At 38.6% G+C, this 16,352-nt stretch overlaps 1 protein-coding gene across 4 annotated transcripts in view; it reads left to right on the top strand.

Moving 5' to 3' along the window:
* The window catches only part of MRTFA (myocardin related transcription factor A), a 186,940-nt gene that overhangs the window by 132,991 nt on the left and 37,597 nt on the right, over positions 1-16,352 (top strand). For all 4 annotated transcript variants that reach the window (XM_069489875.1, XM_069489874.1, XM_069489873.1 and 1 more), the window contains one exon: positions 8,675-8,740. In XM_069489875.1, coding sequence (XP_069345976.1) covers positions 8,734-8,740 — 7 coding nt within the window. In that variant the 5' untranslated portion in view covers positions 8,675-8,733. The remainder of the gene's footprint in view (positions 1-8,674; positions 8,741-16,352) is intronic.

Raw genomic sequence — 16,352 nt, 5'->3', positions numbered from 1 at the left:
GACGTCTTTCTTTTATATCTTTCTAGGCTGTATCAGGAAAGACTTATAAGAGCGTACAATAAGTAGGGGCCCAGAGAAGTATTACTTTTGGGGAATGATATCAGGAAATTGCTTGAAACTTTAGTAGAAACTGATCATGAAGATAAAATATCTTTAAGGCCCAGTTTTTATGTTCACTAGTTCTACCCTGCATAGAAAGGATCTTGTTTCTCTTTCTCTCTGACTTCCAGTGTTGGGCAGTATCACCTTTGTGCTCTCATAACACCTAAAAATACATAACTATTTTAATATTTTTCTTTTTAAGAAAGCAACATCTCTTTTTTAGTATTTATGCATACATACACATCACACATAAGGCCAGATAAGACTTGAATTCATCAAGAACTCTTAGTAGTAGGTCAGGCCCACTTTTGGCATGTGTGCTAGGAAAGTTCTACTTCCTATGTCTTTTTAAGTAAAAGTCTGTATTACAGACATTAATATCTTTTTTATAGCATTGTAATTATTCATTTTGAATCCTTTTTTTCCATCAGACTTAAGAGCTCCTAGGAATGAGAACCATGTCTTTTTTAGATTGTATGTTTAATACCTAGCCCTGCCTTTGAAAGTAAAAAAGATGTTTGAATGCATGAATTGGATCATGGAAACAATCAAACCCCTTAGTTGGAAAGTAGTGTCTATTAATATTTTCTTTGAAAGTACTCTTCACATTATTAGTACTTACTTGGTGTTCGTTCATTGTTCAATGCCCCTTAAAAGTTGATGTGCTTTAAAACAGTTCATTGGGAGCATCAGAAGAAAGTCTACTTATTGTTTACTGGGTAAATTAAACCTGCTTTGCACTATTTACTTGACATGATCTATAATTGGCATCATGAACATGAATGGAGCATATTTAATTTCCTAATATAAGTGAGTTTAAGTTAGGCCAAAGTGGCATTAAATAGGGTAGCCCTTAGAATTAGAGTAGGGTAGCCATTAGAATCATCTGGTAAACTTTTAAAAAATATCAATGTCCAGGCCCTATTCCAGACCAATTAAAAACCTTCCCAGGTTAGGCACAGTGGCTCATGCCTGTAATCCTAGAACTTTGGGAGGCCGAGGTGGGAGGATCGAGTGACGTCAGGAGTTTAAGAACAGTCTGAACAAGAGCAAGACTCCATCTCTACAAAAAATAGAAAAATGAGCTGGGTGTGATGGCTCTCACTTATATGAGACAAGAGGATCTCTTGAGCCCAGGAGGCTGAGGTTGTAGTGAGCTATGAGCACATCACAGTACTTGCAACAGAGTAAGACCCTGTTTAAAAACAAAACCAAAAAAAACCCCCCAACCTTCCTAGTAAATAAAAAAAACAACCTTCCCAGGTGATTTTATTGTGAAGCAAGGGTTAAGAACCACTGGAGTCAGAGAGTACAAGGATATGGATAAAGAAGATTTGGATCCAGTCCTGGCTTCTATTTACTAGTATTTTGTCAAGGATTCTTGCATCTATATTCATAAGGGATACTGGTGTGTAGTTCTGTTGGGATGTCTTTGTCTGGGTTTATTATCAGACTATAATACTTGCTTCATAAAATGAGTTGGGAAGTGTTCCCTACTCTGTTTTCTAGAAGAGTTTGTGAAAGATTGGTGTTAATTCTTTTCTTAAGTATTTGGAGAAATTTGTAAGTGAAGCCTCTGGACCTGGACTTTTCTTTGTGGGAAAATTGTTGATTACTATTTCAATTTCTTTACTTGTTATAGTTCTATTAGGATTTTCTGTTTTTTCTTGAGTCAATTTGAATAATTTATGCCTTTCTAGGAGTTTGCTCATTTCATCTAAGTTATCTAATTTGTTGACATAAACTTGTTTCTAGTATTCCTCACAATCCTTTAATTTCTGTAGGGTTTGTGGTAATGTCTCCTTTTGCATTTCTGCGTTTGGCATCTGTTTTCTCTCTTTTCTTGGTCAGTGTAAGTAAAGCTTGTCAGTTTTTGTTCTTTTCAAACAACAAAACTTTTGATTCTGTTGATTTTTCTCTGTTGTTTTTCTGTTTTCTGTATCATTATTTATCACTTTAATTTCCTTTCTTCTACTTGCCTTGAGTTTAATTTGCTCTTTTTCTAGCTTCTAAAAGTGAAGGCTTACAGGATGTACTTGAGATAACTTTCTTCTTTTCTAATATTGACATTTAAATCTATGAATTTCCCTTTAGGCACTGTTTTAGCTGTATCCCATAAATTTTGGTGAATTGTTAGTTTAAAATACTTTCTAATTTCCTTCATTATTTCTCTTTTGACCCTTTGACTAAGAGTGTGTTGCGCCAGCTGTGTCCTAGCATTTTGGGAGGCTGAGGCAGGAGGATTGCTTGTGGCCAGGAGTTGAAACCAGCATGAGCAAGAGCGAGACCTCGTCTCTACAAAATAGAAAAATCAGTCGGGTGTGGTGGCACACGCCTGTAGTCCCAGCTACTCCTACTCGGGGGCAGGGCGCTAAGGTAGGAGGATTGTTTGAGCCCAGGAGTTTGAGGTTGCAGCGAGCTATGGTGACGCCACTGCACTGTGTAGCCCAGGCAACAGAGTGAGACCCCTGTCTCCAAAAAAAAAAAAAAAAAGTTGTTTAATTTCTACATATTTAGGAATTTCCCAGATTTCCTTCTGTTGTTCATTTGTAATTTGTTAATTCCATTGGGATCAGAGAATGATTTTAATCCTTTTAGATGTACTGAAACTTGTACATCTAGTAAATGATCCATCCTTGGGAATGCTACATGTGTGCTTGGGAAGAATTTGTATTCTGCTGTTGTTGGGTGGAGTGTTCTATATGTGTTTGTTCTATTTGGTTGATAGTGTTGTTCAAGTCTTATATATCCTTGTTGATTCTGCCTAGTTGTTCTGCCTGTTATTGAGAATGAGACAGGTTGTGATTCTTGAGGAGATAAACTCAAATACTCCTTATTCTAAATCATCTAAATAAGCATCATGCAATCTAATTAAAATGTAGAAATCCTCTAGTATTAGTTTTATTTTAGGAATGCTAGAAATGGCATCTACTAATTTACTTTCTAGTATATTGGAAATAAAATATTTTAATGTTTTATTTTAGTGTGAAGGATACTTTTAATTGTCCTGAAAACTGATGCTTTCAAACGTGGTTCCAGCCAGACCAGTCTTTCAGTTGATTGTTTTGGATAACAGTTTCCTTCTCTGAAGTGTGAGAGCCTCCATAGGTTAGAGCCAAATATCTGAGTGGGGAAAGAGAAAAGATTTTTGAGGAGTATTTTTGTCTGCCTTTTGGTTTCCTCAAGCATATAAACATCATTGATTTTCTAACACAGCAGTTTTTTGAATAGCTTATAATTCCTAGTCAAAGAGCATTTCCCTTATTTGCCAACAAGTTTGTTTAGGAGCCTTTTCTTATAAATATTCTGAAAAGCTGTGGCCAGATTCAGTTGTCATTTGATTAAAAGTTTCATGAGAAAAAACACTTGTCAGTGTTCTTCAGTTAGGGCCAAGTTAATGGAGTGTCGCTACAGTCTGAGAAACTTCTGTGAGAGGATTTACAGAGCAAAGGATGCTGTGGAGGGGGAGGAGTTTTGGTTATTTTTGCTATCCTGTCATTCCCATACTAATCCCCTCCGTATTTTTTCTTGCTTCTTTTTAGCTTTATCTCCTGATTTTAGAAGCCTTGTGGTAATCAATAAATGGATAGGTAGGAGCAGCACCAAACTGCACATTTCCCTTTCCCATGAAATGCAGGACTAATGACCAGTGGAAGCCACATAGCTGGGCTTGAGAAAACTTCACTTCTTATTCCTTTTTCTTTTCAGTCCTGATTGACCCTGCTGTTTGATGTGTCCAGTTCTTGGGCATTACTTTTTAATGCCGTCAAAATGCTTCCATGGTCTTGCAGGGCAGAAGTATTATTAAGGTCACTCCTTGGTTTTGATTTCCCAAGTAGCCAATTATTCAAATAGCAATTGAGGCTTTTGTTTGAGGCAGATGAAAAATCTGATTATTTCCATGGAGAGTGGAAAAACCTAGGATTTTTTACTTTATGATTTGGTTTCTTTTCTTTCTATTCTAATTCTTTCCTGGCAGGCAACTCAGTTGATTCACCATCCATCAGCTTTAAAGACATCTGTTCATGTATATATAGACTGTTCACATAGACCCAGTTAGAAACATGACATGTTAAATTTGTGGAATTTAATAGCAGTAAAGGTATAAAGACTTAAGCTTGTGTACAAATAGGTATTTTTGTTTAGTTTTTATTGACTTGGGAAGTGGGAGGAAACATGAATAGGGATGTACAGTGACAGAGATTATGTCAAATTCCTATTCTCTTGAATCTTCCTAGACTAGTACTATCTGTGAAAATAATCATTTGTTTTAGATATTTTTTAGGGAGTGTGGTTGTGCATTAAATTTATATAGTCTCTGAAATATTTTCCTGATTTGGGTAACTTCTGCAGTGAACACAGAACATATGGCTCTATGGTATTTACTGGAAGTGAGTTTGAAATGATATCTTCTAAAATGAATAATCCTAAAGTCTGGAAATGTAAAGGCATTCTATTTAGAGTGCTTAGAATTAAGAGGAATTAAGATAGACTAAGGAAATGGAAACTTCATATAAACAGCCTTTTCTCTGTAGTTGAAATTCTGAGAAGGATCACTATAAATCTACACAGCTAAGCAGATAAATTACAAAATAAAATGAAATATATGTTGGGTGCCATAATTCTGAGTTTACTGCTTTGGTCTTTTTTCCCCTTCTTGTAAACATTGTTAGAGTTAGCAGGAGAGGGTTATGCAGTGTATAAAACAACACATACCTACAATAAGGTTGTTACAATAACCAAGATAATAGTGATACAGGGTAAATTCCATTATTTGAGTAGGGAACTTGGTCAGGTTTTAGATAAGCAGAGTTCAGAGTTTTAACTTCTGGGAGGGACGAGACAGAGTTTTCAGATAACTGGACTTTAGTTTTAGAGATGAAAAAGGTTTAATTAGATAAGCCTTCTTTGAACTAGAACTGTGCATATGTGTATATATAGGTCTGTGTATAAATAGATGTATATATACACAATATACATATTTACTGTATGCATATATGTGTGTGCATGCGTTTGTATGTATATGTATATATAAAAACTGAATACATAGGTCTTTTACTGTGCTCTCCATAAGAAACTTGAATCAGAAATTTATTAAAGAACACATGTGTTAGCTTTCATAGACTTACATTTTTGTTTTCATGAAGGAAGAAGTTTTTTTTTTTTTTTTTTTTTGAGACAGAGTCTCACTCTGTTGCCCAGGCTAGAGTGAGTGCCATGGCGTTAGCCTAGCTCACAGCAACCTCAAACTCCTGAGCTCAAGCGATCCTCCTGTCTCAGCCTCCCGAGTAGCTGGGACTACAGGCATGCACCACCATGCCCGGCTAATTTTTTTTCTATATATATTTTTAGCTGTCCATATAATTTCTTTCTATTTTTAGTAGAGATGGGGTCTCGCTCTTGCTCAGGCTGGTCTCGAACTCCTGAGCTCAAACGATCCGCCCACCTCGGCCTCCCAGAGTGCTAGGATTACAGGCGTGAGCCACCGCGCCCGGCCAAGAAGTTTTTTAATCAAGAAGTTTGCATTATATCCCTTATGGTCCTATCTGTATATAGTTTACTTAAGAGGGCTACTGATTTATATTTCAAAATTATTTTTGGATAATAGCAAATGCTTTCATTAATTATTATTTCTTTGAAGTGTTCAGATTTATTGAATTACAGTTTCCCTATTCTCTGAAATAAAATTAATTTGTTATATTTAATCGTTTTCTCATAGTTTATCTTACAGTGAGCCTTGGCCCTCCCTTTTCTTCCCTATGGAGAGATGTATTGCATTCATACTTTGAAGTGCCCACACTTTAGAGTAACAGAGACCTGGGTATAAATCCTAGTTCCACCACTTTTGAGCTGTGTGACAGAAGGCAAATTTTAAAGTTCTAATCCTTAGTTTTCTCATTGGCAAAATGGAGATAATAGTTGCACCATCCTCACAGGGCTTTTTCTTAAAGGATTAAATTAGTTAAAAGCATGTCAATAATTTAACACAGGGCCTGACACATAGTAATACACTCAGTGCTCTTAACTATTACTATTTGTATTTTATCAATGTAATTATTGTTGCTGATCTGTGGTTATGATTTATTTTGAGATCAAGTTCCTAGATTAAATTGGTTTACTGAAGTTGGTCATCTCAACTCCTTTGACCCTGGTCTGAACCATCCATTTTCCTTAGCCCTTTTTTCTGTCTCACCAGAGAATGAGCCCAGGTGATCACACTCCATGCCTATCACCTCAGCAGAGCAGGCTTCCAGAAGATATTGAAGAAGTAAACTAAGGAGCCCAGCTTCTAGAATCAGAACGCTTGGGTCCAAATCCTCTTCTACCTCTTGTTAGTGAGATTACCTTAGGTAAATTACTTAATCCCCCTGGGCGTCACTCCCCTTATCTGTAAAATAGGATTAATAATATCTGTCTTCATATAGATGTTATGAAGATTAAATGAGTTAAAAGTATGTAGAACAGTACTCTAGCACAGAGTACATGCTCAATAAATGTCAGCTACTAGTGTAGCTGTTGCTGTTTTTATCATTTAATTTTCCAAGGCTTTGTTTTTAACGATGTTAATTTGTAAAATAATAACCTCTTGGTTAGATTTCTCAGACTATATATATCACCCAGTCAATGGAGTTGAGATCCAGTTCAAGAAACAATTATTAAATGCCTACATATGGCCAGGTGCAGTGGCTCATGCCTGTAATCCTAGCACTCTGGGAGGCCGAGGCGGGCGGATCATTTGAGCTCAGGAGTTGGAGACCAGCCTGAGCAAGAGCGAGACCCCGTCTCCACTAAAAAAAAAAAAAGAAAAAGAAAAAGAAATTATATGGACAACTAAAAATATATATAGAAAAAATTAGCCGGGCATGGTGGCACATGCCTGTAGTCCCAGCTACTTGGGAGGCTGAGGCAGGAGGATCATTTGAGCCTGGGAGTTTGAGGTTGTGAGCTAGGCTGTGCCACGGCACTCTAGCCTGGGCAACAGAGTGAGACTCTGTCTAAAAAAAAAGAAAAAGCTTACATATATTAAGTGCCATGGGGGGGCATTTATCAAAAAGATATATTCCCTGCTCTCTAGAACTTTATAAACTGGTAGGAGAGATAAGATATGTTCAGGGGGTAACTATTATGCAGGGCAGAATATTATTATCCTTTTTAGAACACGTAAAAGGTAGCTTATAGGAGGTCTAGGGTAATTCTGAATGCTGGGGGATGAGTTGGCAGTTCAGATAAAGAGGGCAGAAAGTTCATGGTACTTGAATAAGAGTAACTAGACAACTTTGATGGGGATGACTTAGAATGAGAGAGACATAGCACAGGTAAGGACACACCAGGGAGCTACCACTGTAGCAGGGGAAAGTGGGGTGAGGTACAACTGGTAAGAGAGGACTGAGGAGGTGGAATTAAAGTTGGCTAAAACATTTTGATGTTAGTTCTAGAGAGGATAGTGATACCATTAAAAAGGATATGGGAAGCGATTAGGTTTTTAGGAGAAAAACAAATTCTACTTTGGATCTCTTGAATTTGAGATATAAGCAGGAGCCCTAGTTATGGTTTTGTCATTCTTGGAGGCCTCCCTAAAATCTGCTCTGTGGATGGAAAAGTCAGATATTAAAACAGTATGATTCCCAATAGACGCAGGTTTCCCTCAGATGTGACTTGCAGGGCCCCTACAATAGAAGACTTACTATGTAAGGAGACTTTCCTTTGCCTATGGGACCCTCCTAACCCTCCTTCTCTGAACATTTTCTCACTTAGTCTCTGAATGACAGCTGTGCCATCGTCATTCTGCATCCTGTATGGTTGTAACACCCATTTGGTTTCATTGGCTTTTGAAATAGAGATGATTTATTTTTAACTTAAAAAAAAAAAATCCTTATTAAGTTGTTTGATTAAGCAGTGTTGCCAGAGTAGAAACAGGAGAAATACCCGTCATTCTCTTGCTGGTCCGGATGTGCTTTGAGTCATCTTGCTTGGTTGTTTTACCTCAACAGAAAAAGGCTCTAAATGAAGAGGAAGAAGAAGAAAAGAGGTATATTAATGGTAAAATATTTTCTAGTCTAGAAAACTGCATTGCTTGGTGAAATCGCTATAATTTTTAGATACAAAAGAGTATACAAACAACCAATACTTCCTGATCTCTGTGAGTAGCTGTTTCATTCATTATGCTCATGGTGGTAAACATTTCCTAACAAAGTGTAGAGTGTCTGGAAAGCTTTTTCTGCTGGATGGTGGTCCCCATTATGATATTTTCTTTGAGTTTCGAATTGGTGTTTTTCAGTCTTAGGAGGAGGACCCGCTGTTGTAGGAGGTTTTGAGCAAGAGGCAAGACTCTGGTACTTTGTGGATTGTTATCGCCCTGCAAGACCCTTCGCAACTTCCTCTTGCCGCCCACAGCAGAATACGGAAACCCTGCTGTATCAGGCCACTTCTGCAATTACAGACAGTCGCAATTCAAGGGGATCCTTCTTTAACACTACATTTTTCTGTTTTTAAGACACATTTGAAAATGTGTCTTTTGAGGTGGAATACTCTACTGATCCTTCATCTGTCCTTTCTCTTTGCTGCCCTGCAGTGCTGCAGTTGAAGCTCCAGCAGCGCCGGACCCGGGAAGAACTGGTGAGCCAAGGGATCATGCCGCGTAAGTGCCTCTCTCTCTCTCTCAGCACTTGATAGATAGAGTTGCTTTTAGGACATGGTTGTGTGTACCCAGTATGCCATGGGAAATACCTAATGTAAAACAAGGGCTACAGTTTTTGTTTTCCATTCTTTTCTGTCTTGTGCTTTTCCAAGTTTAGGGACTCTCAATTGCTAAATAGTTAAGATAACTAATTGATCAAGTTCAGTGAAACAAACATTAGGTTTAACGCTTGCCATTGAATCATACTTAGCTTTGGAACTGCACCTTTAAAAGGGTTGCCAAACCCTGTACACTTCCATTTATAGGAGGGGCAGATCTTGAGCTGAAGGGTGTGGTATTGTGAGGAAGAACCCACTTCTTTTATATGCTTTGCCTTTGTGTTCAGGTTCTTAGGAAGAGAAACCTCTTTACCATCTGGCATTTTGAATCAACCACAGTTTTCTTTAGAGTGAGGTCCTCAAATACCCTGAGGCTGGCACGCGTGTGAGCATGGCTGAGTGGAGTAGTTCACAGTGCTGGGCTCAGTATGTGCAGAACTGCATCCCTTAGGGGAGAAATGAAACCAAACCTTGGAATCTGTTAGAAGTAAGAAAATGTGCTTTTAATACTAACAGCATTATAAAGGGAGTAGAAGCTAGAGCCAACAAGATACTGCTCTTTCTGACATTTCTTTTTTAAGTCATTATCAGAGAACATAGGCTCTCCCTCTTTTCTGTTTGTATGTTATCACCAGTTGAATATGCTCTAATAAAGTTAAAAAAAAAAGAAGTCTTACAACTACTTGTGGCTTTATAATGGGAGAACTGATGTCTTTTCACCTTAACTCAATACCTGCTGACCTATTGCCACCATATTTTCCTTTCATTCACTCATTCATTCAGAATATTTGAGTACCTAATATGTGCCAGTTGATACAGCAAGATAAATCTGGTTCCTGCTGTCAGATTTATATTTAGAAGGGCAGGACTGGTAATAAACAAGGAGGCAAATAAATAAGATAATTTCAGAGCATGGTAAATGCTGTCAAGTAAATGAACTGGTTGGTGTGTTAACAAGTAATAGGGATAAGATGGTTAAGGAAGACCTCCCTGAGGAGGAAATATTTGAGCTGAGATCTAAAGGATGAGATGGAGGTTAGCCATTCAGAAAGCAGGGAGAGGGCTCAAGGGAGGAAAAAAAGCCTAAGGGCCCGGTGCAGGTGAGAGCTTGACGTGTTTAAAGAGCACCAAGGAAGCCAACGTGGCAGAGCATAGTGGAGGGGGAATGTGGGGTAAGTGAAGACGGTCAAGATGTCCTTTCACCAAGGACATCATGTATTTAGTGTCTACTTTGTGCCCAGGGGAGTCTTGGATGTTATAAAGATTAAAGAAATAAGAGGCAGGGTACCTACCTTCAAGACATTGAACAACCACAATTTGGGTAGCCAAAATTTACCCATACACAAAATAAAAAGCAGTTGAATGCTGACTGTAATTACAGTACTAGTTCTGAGAGCATAATGCTACTTCTCAGGATTTGTAGTATGTTCAGGATCTAAAAGCCATGCACAGGGTGAGTGTCTTTCATTCTTGTTCTTGTCTTTCATTTAATAACAGGAACTAATGGAGATTGTCATTTAATAGTATTTATCAATTACAGTCTCCTTGCTTAGCATTTTTTATAGTATTCCATGTTGTTAAGACAAATGATGCTTCAGTTTATTGTAGTTATCTGCTTATATGCCTGTACTTCTAACTAGACCACGAACTCCTTGAGAAAGTATCTTAATTATATTTCTGTCCTCAGTGCCTGGTGCTGAATGAATGAAGACAGCCAGTTGTAAAGTACATGCATGGTTGTGTGTATGAGAGAGAAAGACAGACAGACAGAAACTGAGACCAGTCTGTTTTAAACCTGTAGGAATTCTGAGCACAGAATTTGAAATGCTTCCATTCTGTCAGAAGCCCAGATTCTAAAATTGTTCTGAATATCTAATTGTATACTTTGGGCTGTTCTCTGTATTTGTGAAGAGAGAATAATTGCCTTTCCTGTAGGAAAGAAATGACCTGCTTCTATGAGAATATTGCATTTTCCCATCTACCATGGGCTACCCGCCTTCAGCTATGGACACAATCTTATTTTTCTCGTTTTCTGGTGAAAGCAGTAGGTTGTAAACTCTTAGATTCTGAAAGAGAATGTTGAGGCCTAGGAGTATTTTCAAGTGTGAATTCCTTGCTCATCCATGTACCTGTTGATACATGGATAGATGAGGCTCATTTTTTTTGCCAGCCCCACTACAGGTGAGTGACCCTGTCTCATCACCACCCTGTGTCCCATCACTCCTGTTGTAATTTTCAGCACTCCCTGACACCCCTTCACCCTGCTGTCTTCCACTAGCCTCAACTCCATGTCTTAAAGAAAATGTGAAGAGTGCTGGGGAAAAATCATAAATAGCATATTTGAAGATTTGGAGACCTGAAAAAGTCACATCTCATTTGAAGTGCTTTCTTCCATTCCCATTCTGTGGGCCTGAGGAGTTTCTGAAAAGAGCCCTTATATTAATATTTAAGTTTGTTGTACAACTTAGGAGGTAGGCAGGGCCTTCAAGCTAGGGAAAAAAACAATATAGTCGGGCTGGGCATGGTGGCTCATGCCTGTAATCCTAGCACTCTGGGAGGCCGAGGCGGGATGATCGCTCAAGGTCAGGAGTTTGAGACCAGCCTGAGCAAGAGCGAGACCCCGTCTCTACTAAAAATAGAAAGAAATGATCTGGACAGCTAGAAATATATATAGAAAAAATTAGCCGGGCATAGTGGCGCATGCCTGTAGTCCCAGCTACTTGGGAGGCTGAAGCAGGAGGATCCCTTGAGCCCAGGAGTTTGAGGTTGCTGTGAGCTAGGCCAACACCATGGCACTCTAGCCCCGGCAATAGAGCGAGACTCTGTCTCAAAAAAAAAAAAAAAAAAACCAAACACAAAACCAAACAACAAACAAACAAACAAAACAAAACAATATAGACATGGTTATATTTTGTGTCATCATTTCTGGTTTGTACCTTTTATCAAATTCTTCTCATTCCAGTCTTTTCTAGCTCTGGGAAGGAAAAAAACCCATCCACCTCATTTCCCAGAACACTCGCACACGGTTGCCATGTAGGACTGGCTGTCAGTACTGACATCATATCTGTAGGACTCAATGTGCTTCAGTGCTCCCTTCCCTTCAGGGTTGTTCACGTTTCTGTATATTATTCAAAGTCTGTATATCATTCAGGGTTGTGGACTTTCCATAAAGTTTAGAGCAGTAGTCCCCAACCTTTTTGGCACCAGGGACCAGTTTAATGGAAGATGGTTTTTCTAGTGGGCAGGGGAGGCGGAGCTCAGGTGGTGAGTCGAGCGATGAGGAGTGGCTGTAAATAGGCTTCCTCAGTCGCCACTCACCTGTTGCTGTGTGGCCCCCTGGTTCCTAAGTTTCATGGAAGACAATTTTTCCATGGGCAGAGGAGGGGGGAAGCAGAGCTCTGCAGCCCAGTCTCTAACAGGCCACGGACCAGTACTGGTCTGCGGCCCAGGGGTTGGGGACCACAGGTTTAGAGGATTAAAGAGTTCCCCATTTCTCACATAGCTCTTTCTTTCCTGCTTGTTTGATATGCTCTGTTCATGGCATCTTAACTGTAGGGGATAGCAGTTGAACAGAATCATTTCCCAGTATCCTTTATTCTCACTGTGTAAACATATGTTTCGAATTCAACTCCACTTAAACTCGACTGCATACAGAGGCTCACATAGTCTGGGCCCTAAACTTTCACTAATGATATCTGAAGCTTCTGCATGTCTTGAGTGAGAGGGAGGATGGCACAGATAGGGAGCTAGTCTTCAAGTCCAAGGGTTAAGACCAGGAATGCTGCTGTATCCAGGATGATGACTCTCAGAGGAGAAAGATCACGGAGAAGGATCACATGTGGTACACTCTGTTCTCAAACAAAGCTTCCCCCGCAGCCTTTCTCTTTGACATTTAAAGGTGTACAAGGTCATAAGGTTAAGGTGAAAATTAAGAAAAATGTTTTGGCAGTGAGAGCTGTTGCAGAGAAATAACCTTTTAAAGGAAAACATGGAAGTTCTCCTGACCCAGACAAATGAGGAATAAGTCTCCTGTAATCTTTCTGGATGTGAGAGAATCCTGTTTGTCTCTTCCTTCTCAGCCTTTTGTTATTTCATTGAGAATCCTTGAAAAAAAGCATGCAGTAACATGTTTCTAGTGCTACAGTTAACCTCAAATCATTCATTTTCCCCATGTGCAAGTAGTAGAAAAACTTTGATATCTTGGCAGGCACATGAAGAAATAATTATGCTCTGCCTTCTTCAGTGAGCTTGGTTTTTTTCATTTTAAATGGCATTTCTGTGCATCCAGAACAGAATTAAGAAATTTCTTCTTACCTCCGACAAAAGATTTTTAATGTTTGGAAGTGTCAGGGTTGATCACTGTGATCCATCCCTTTTCCTCTGAAGCTAAAATTCTTCCTTAATAGTGTTTTTGTTATTCATAACTTGAAAATCATTACTTACATTATTCTTCACCAAAAGGTATAACCTAAGTTTCAAAATTCTTTTTCCTGAGTACATGTGAATCAAATCCATTTTGGTAAAGCTCTCTTAAAACTAAATTAAAAAAAAAGGATAGGTCATCAATCACAAATGAGATTTAACTAATACACAGAATCTAATACCCTAGGCTATTGCAGTTTGTGCAGAGATGATAATAGAAATCAGAAAATAGAGAGACTACAATTTCTTTTATGATAGACTGAGCAGATATATTAACAGCAGTGATAATGTAATAAAGATATAAAATGAGCAAAACCCCCTAAATCTTTAAAAAATAGGCTTTATTTTTTAGAGAAGTTCTAGGTTCACAGCAAAATTGAGCAGAAGATACAGAAATTTCCCATATACCCCCTGCTAAAAATTATGTATAATTTTTAGGTTTTTAGTTTTTATAACCCTTGGGAAGATAAACCAACCTCCTGAAGTTTCAGAGTTTCTTGTAATAAGAAAGGGGGTATGATTTAATATTGTCACTATTAGGCCATCTTTATTAAATACTGGGATACTGTGAAATCTTTTTGCCAAATTACTATGAATTCAAAAGAACTACCTTCTAGATCAGCCCTGTCCAATAGCACTTTATTCAATGATAGAAATATTCTATAACACTAGCCACTAGCTACATGTGCTGTGGGGCACTTAAAATGTGGCACGTTTGAGTTGAACTAAATTTTTAATTTAATATTAATTTAAATTTAAATAGTCCCATGTGGTTAGTGGCTATTGTATTAGTGGAGTTTTACACCTTACTCTGCTACTTAGGAATTAGATAACTTTAGGCAACTCAATAACTTTGCTGAACTCAACTTCCATTGTTATAAAACTGGGGTAACAGCCCATCTCTCGGATTACCCACAGAGTGGTAACTTACCACACAGTTGGTTTGGAGAACAGATGTAGGCATTATTGTTCTCATTTAAGAATGAGAAGAACATTAGCTTGGGCCTACCATCTTGTGAATCTGAAAGTGGTTTTTAATATATATCTATCTAATTAAGATCTGTCAAAACTAGGGTTTAGGAAGAAGAACTATTTTTAATAAATAAAATCCTTCTTAATTTTACTTTCCTTCCTACCAGTGGATTAAAAAGTATTTGCTATAAATTGTTAAAAGTTAAAGAACCACTAGCCCAACTTGGTACTCTGTTAAAATCATTCACCATTTGGTCATATATTAGTAGGACTATCATTTTATTAGCTTGCCTGCTCTCTGGTAGTGGATGTTTCTTTTTAACCTCTTTCTCTTAAAACGAAACCAAGCCAAAACAAAACAAAAAATACCACATTGTTGTGTTAGAAATAATGTTTTTTAATTTCTAGGCAACTTGCCAAGAGACAGAAATGTTTACCCGTGAGGACACAGCATTGCTTCCAGGCCAGATGAGGGTCTGGTTTGAGAGTGATCTGCCCCCTCCCTTTTTTCCTTATAAAATTGTAGGTTTTAAGGAAATGTCATTTGTTTGCTTTTAAGTGAAGTGTTACATTATCAGGGACATTATGTCCCAAAGGATACTTCATAGATGAGTGAGTTTGGGGTGGGGGCTAGGGTGAGGGTAGATCCTGGTCTCTCTGGGGTTGATCATCTCCTATTTGTTCCAGTCCATTTGGAAGTTGCTAGAAGCTCTGTGTGTCTCTGAATTGCTGCCTGTGAGCCAAAGAAGTTTGGGCAAGATCCAACCAGTAGGAGCTCGGAAAAAGCTTCCCCCAAGCCCCACAGTTGGCCCACTACCCCAGTCTGGTCCCCACCCTAGGTATCCCTCAGCTCAATTGCAGGGCATGTTGGTGTGACCCATTTGGCTCTTTCAGATATAGAGATATCTTTGGATGAAAGAGATAGTTTCCCCTCCCTTCCCCCCCCCCCACCTCCTTCATGAGATGGTTTATCTTCACCACAGGAATGTGACCATTTAACTGTAGTTGAATCCCTGGTTTAAATGGCATTTGATAAACACCATAGGGAAACGTGCTCCCGGAGTGAGGCTAACCTGATTCCTAGATTTGAAGCTGAGAGAAAATTGTGTTAGGCATGCGGCCTCAGTAATCTTCTCTTTTATCCCAGGAGAAAACCAACAGGGCATATCACTCCCAGGTGTTTTATATTGCATTTGTGATAGATGTCAGCATCCTTATCTCTCTTCCTGTTGTTGTAGGGTGTATTTCTATCTTAATGATCAATGACTAGCATAGAGCCTCCTTGGCCAGTTGTTAACAAATACTAAAATAGTATTGTGGAGTCAGTTGTGTGTTCATGTTCTGAGTGTATTCATTGTTGAATCCAAAGAATCCATCAGTGAGCTGTTTGAACAGGCCATGGAAAGTAGTCATCTTCTTTTTTTGTTTGTATAAATTTAAGGGATACAAGTGCAATTTTGTTACATGGACATATTGCTATAGTGGTGAGGTCTGTCTGGGGTTTTAATGAACCCATCACCTAAATAAGGTACATTGTACCCATTTAAGAAATTTCTCTTCATCCACCACTGAAAGTAGTCTTCTTGATATGAGTTGTTTTTTTTTGTTTGTTTGTTTAAGAGATAGGGCCTTACTGTTGCCTAGGCTGGATCGCTGCAGCCTGGGCTCAAGTGATCTTCCTGCCTTAGCCTCCTGAGTTAGCTATGACTACAGGTGTGTACCACCACAACTGGGCAATTCTTTTTTATTTTTTGTAGAGACAGGGTCTTGCTGTCACTGCACTTGGTCTTGAACTCCTGGCCTAACGCAATCCTCCCGCCTTGGCCACCCAAAGCGCTCTGAGATTGCAGGCAGTGAGGCCAGGCCTGCCTGATATTGATACGATTCTTGATACAATTTAATATCTAAAAAGTACAGTAGGTGTTACATTTCATTTAATAATTGCTTCTTGAAGAATCTGAGATATTCAAGGCCAACTTCTTTTCAAGATAATAAATGAAGTAGATAAGGTTATAAAGTCACTTGTTGGTGCTACTCACTGATTTTATTCAAACAATACAAGTCCTAAAGAATCACATGCCCAAAGGGCCCCCTGATAGTGGTGAAGATTTACAGTTCTT

This window comes from Eulemur rufifrons, chromosome 16 (genome assembly GCF_041146395.1).
Source record: "Eulemur rufifrons isolate Redbay chromosome 16, OSU_ERuf_1, whole genome shotgun sequence".
NCBI lineage: Eukaryota > Metazoa > Chordata > Mammalia > Primates > Lemuridae > Eulemur > Eulemur rufifrons.
This window is presented reverse-complemented; position numbering and strand designations above follow the sequence as displayed.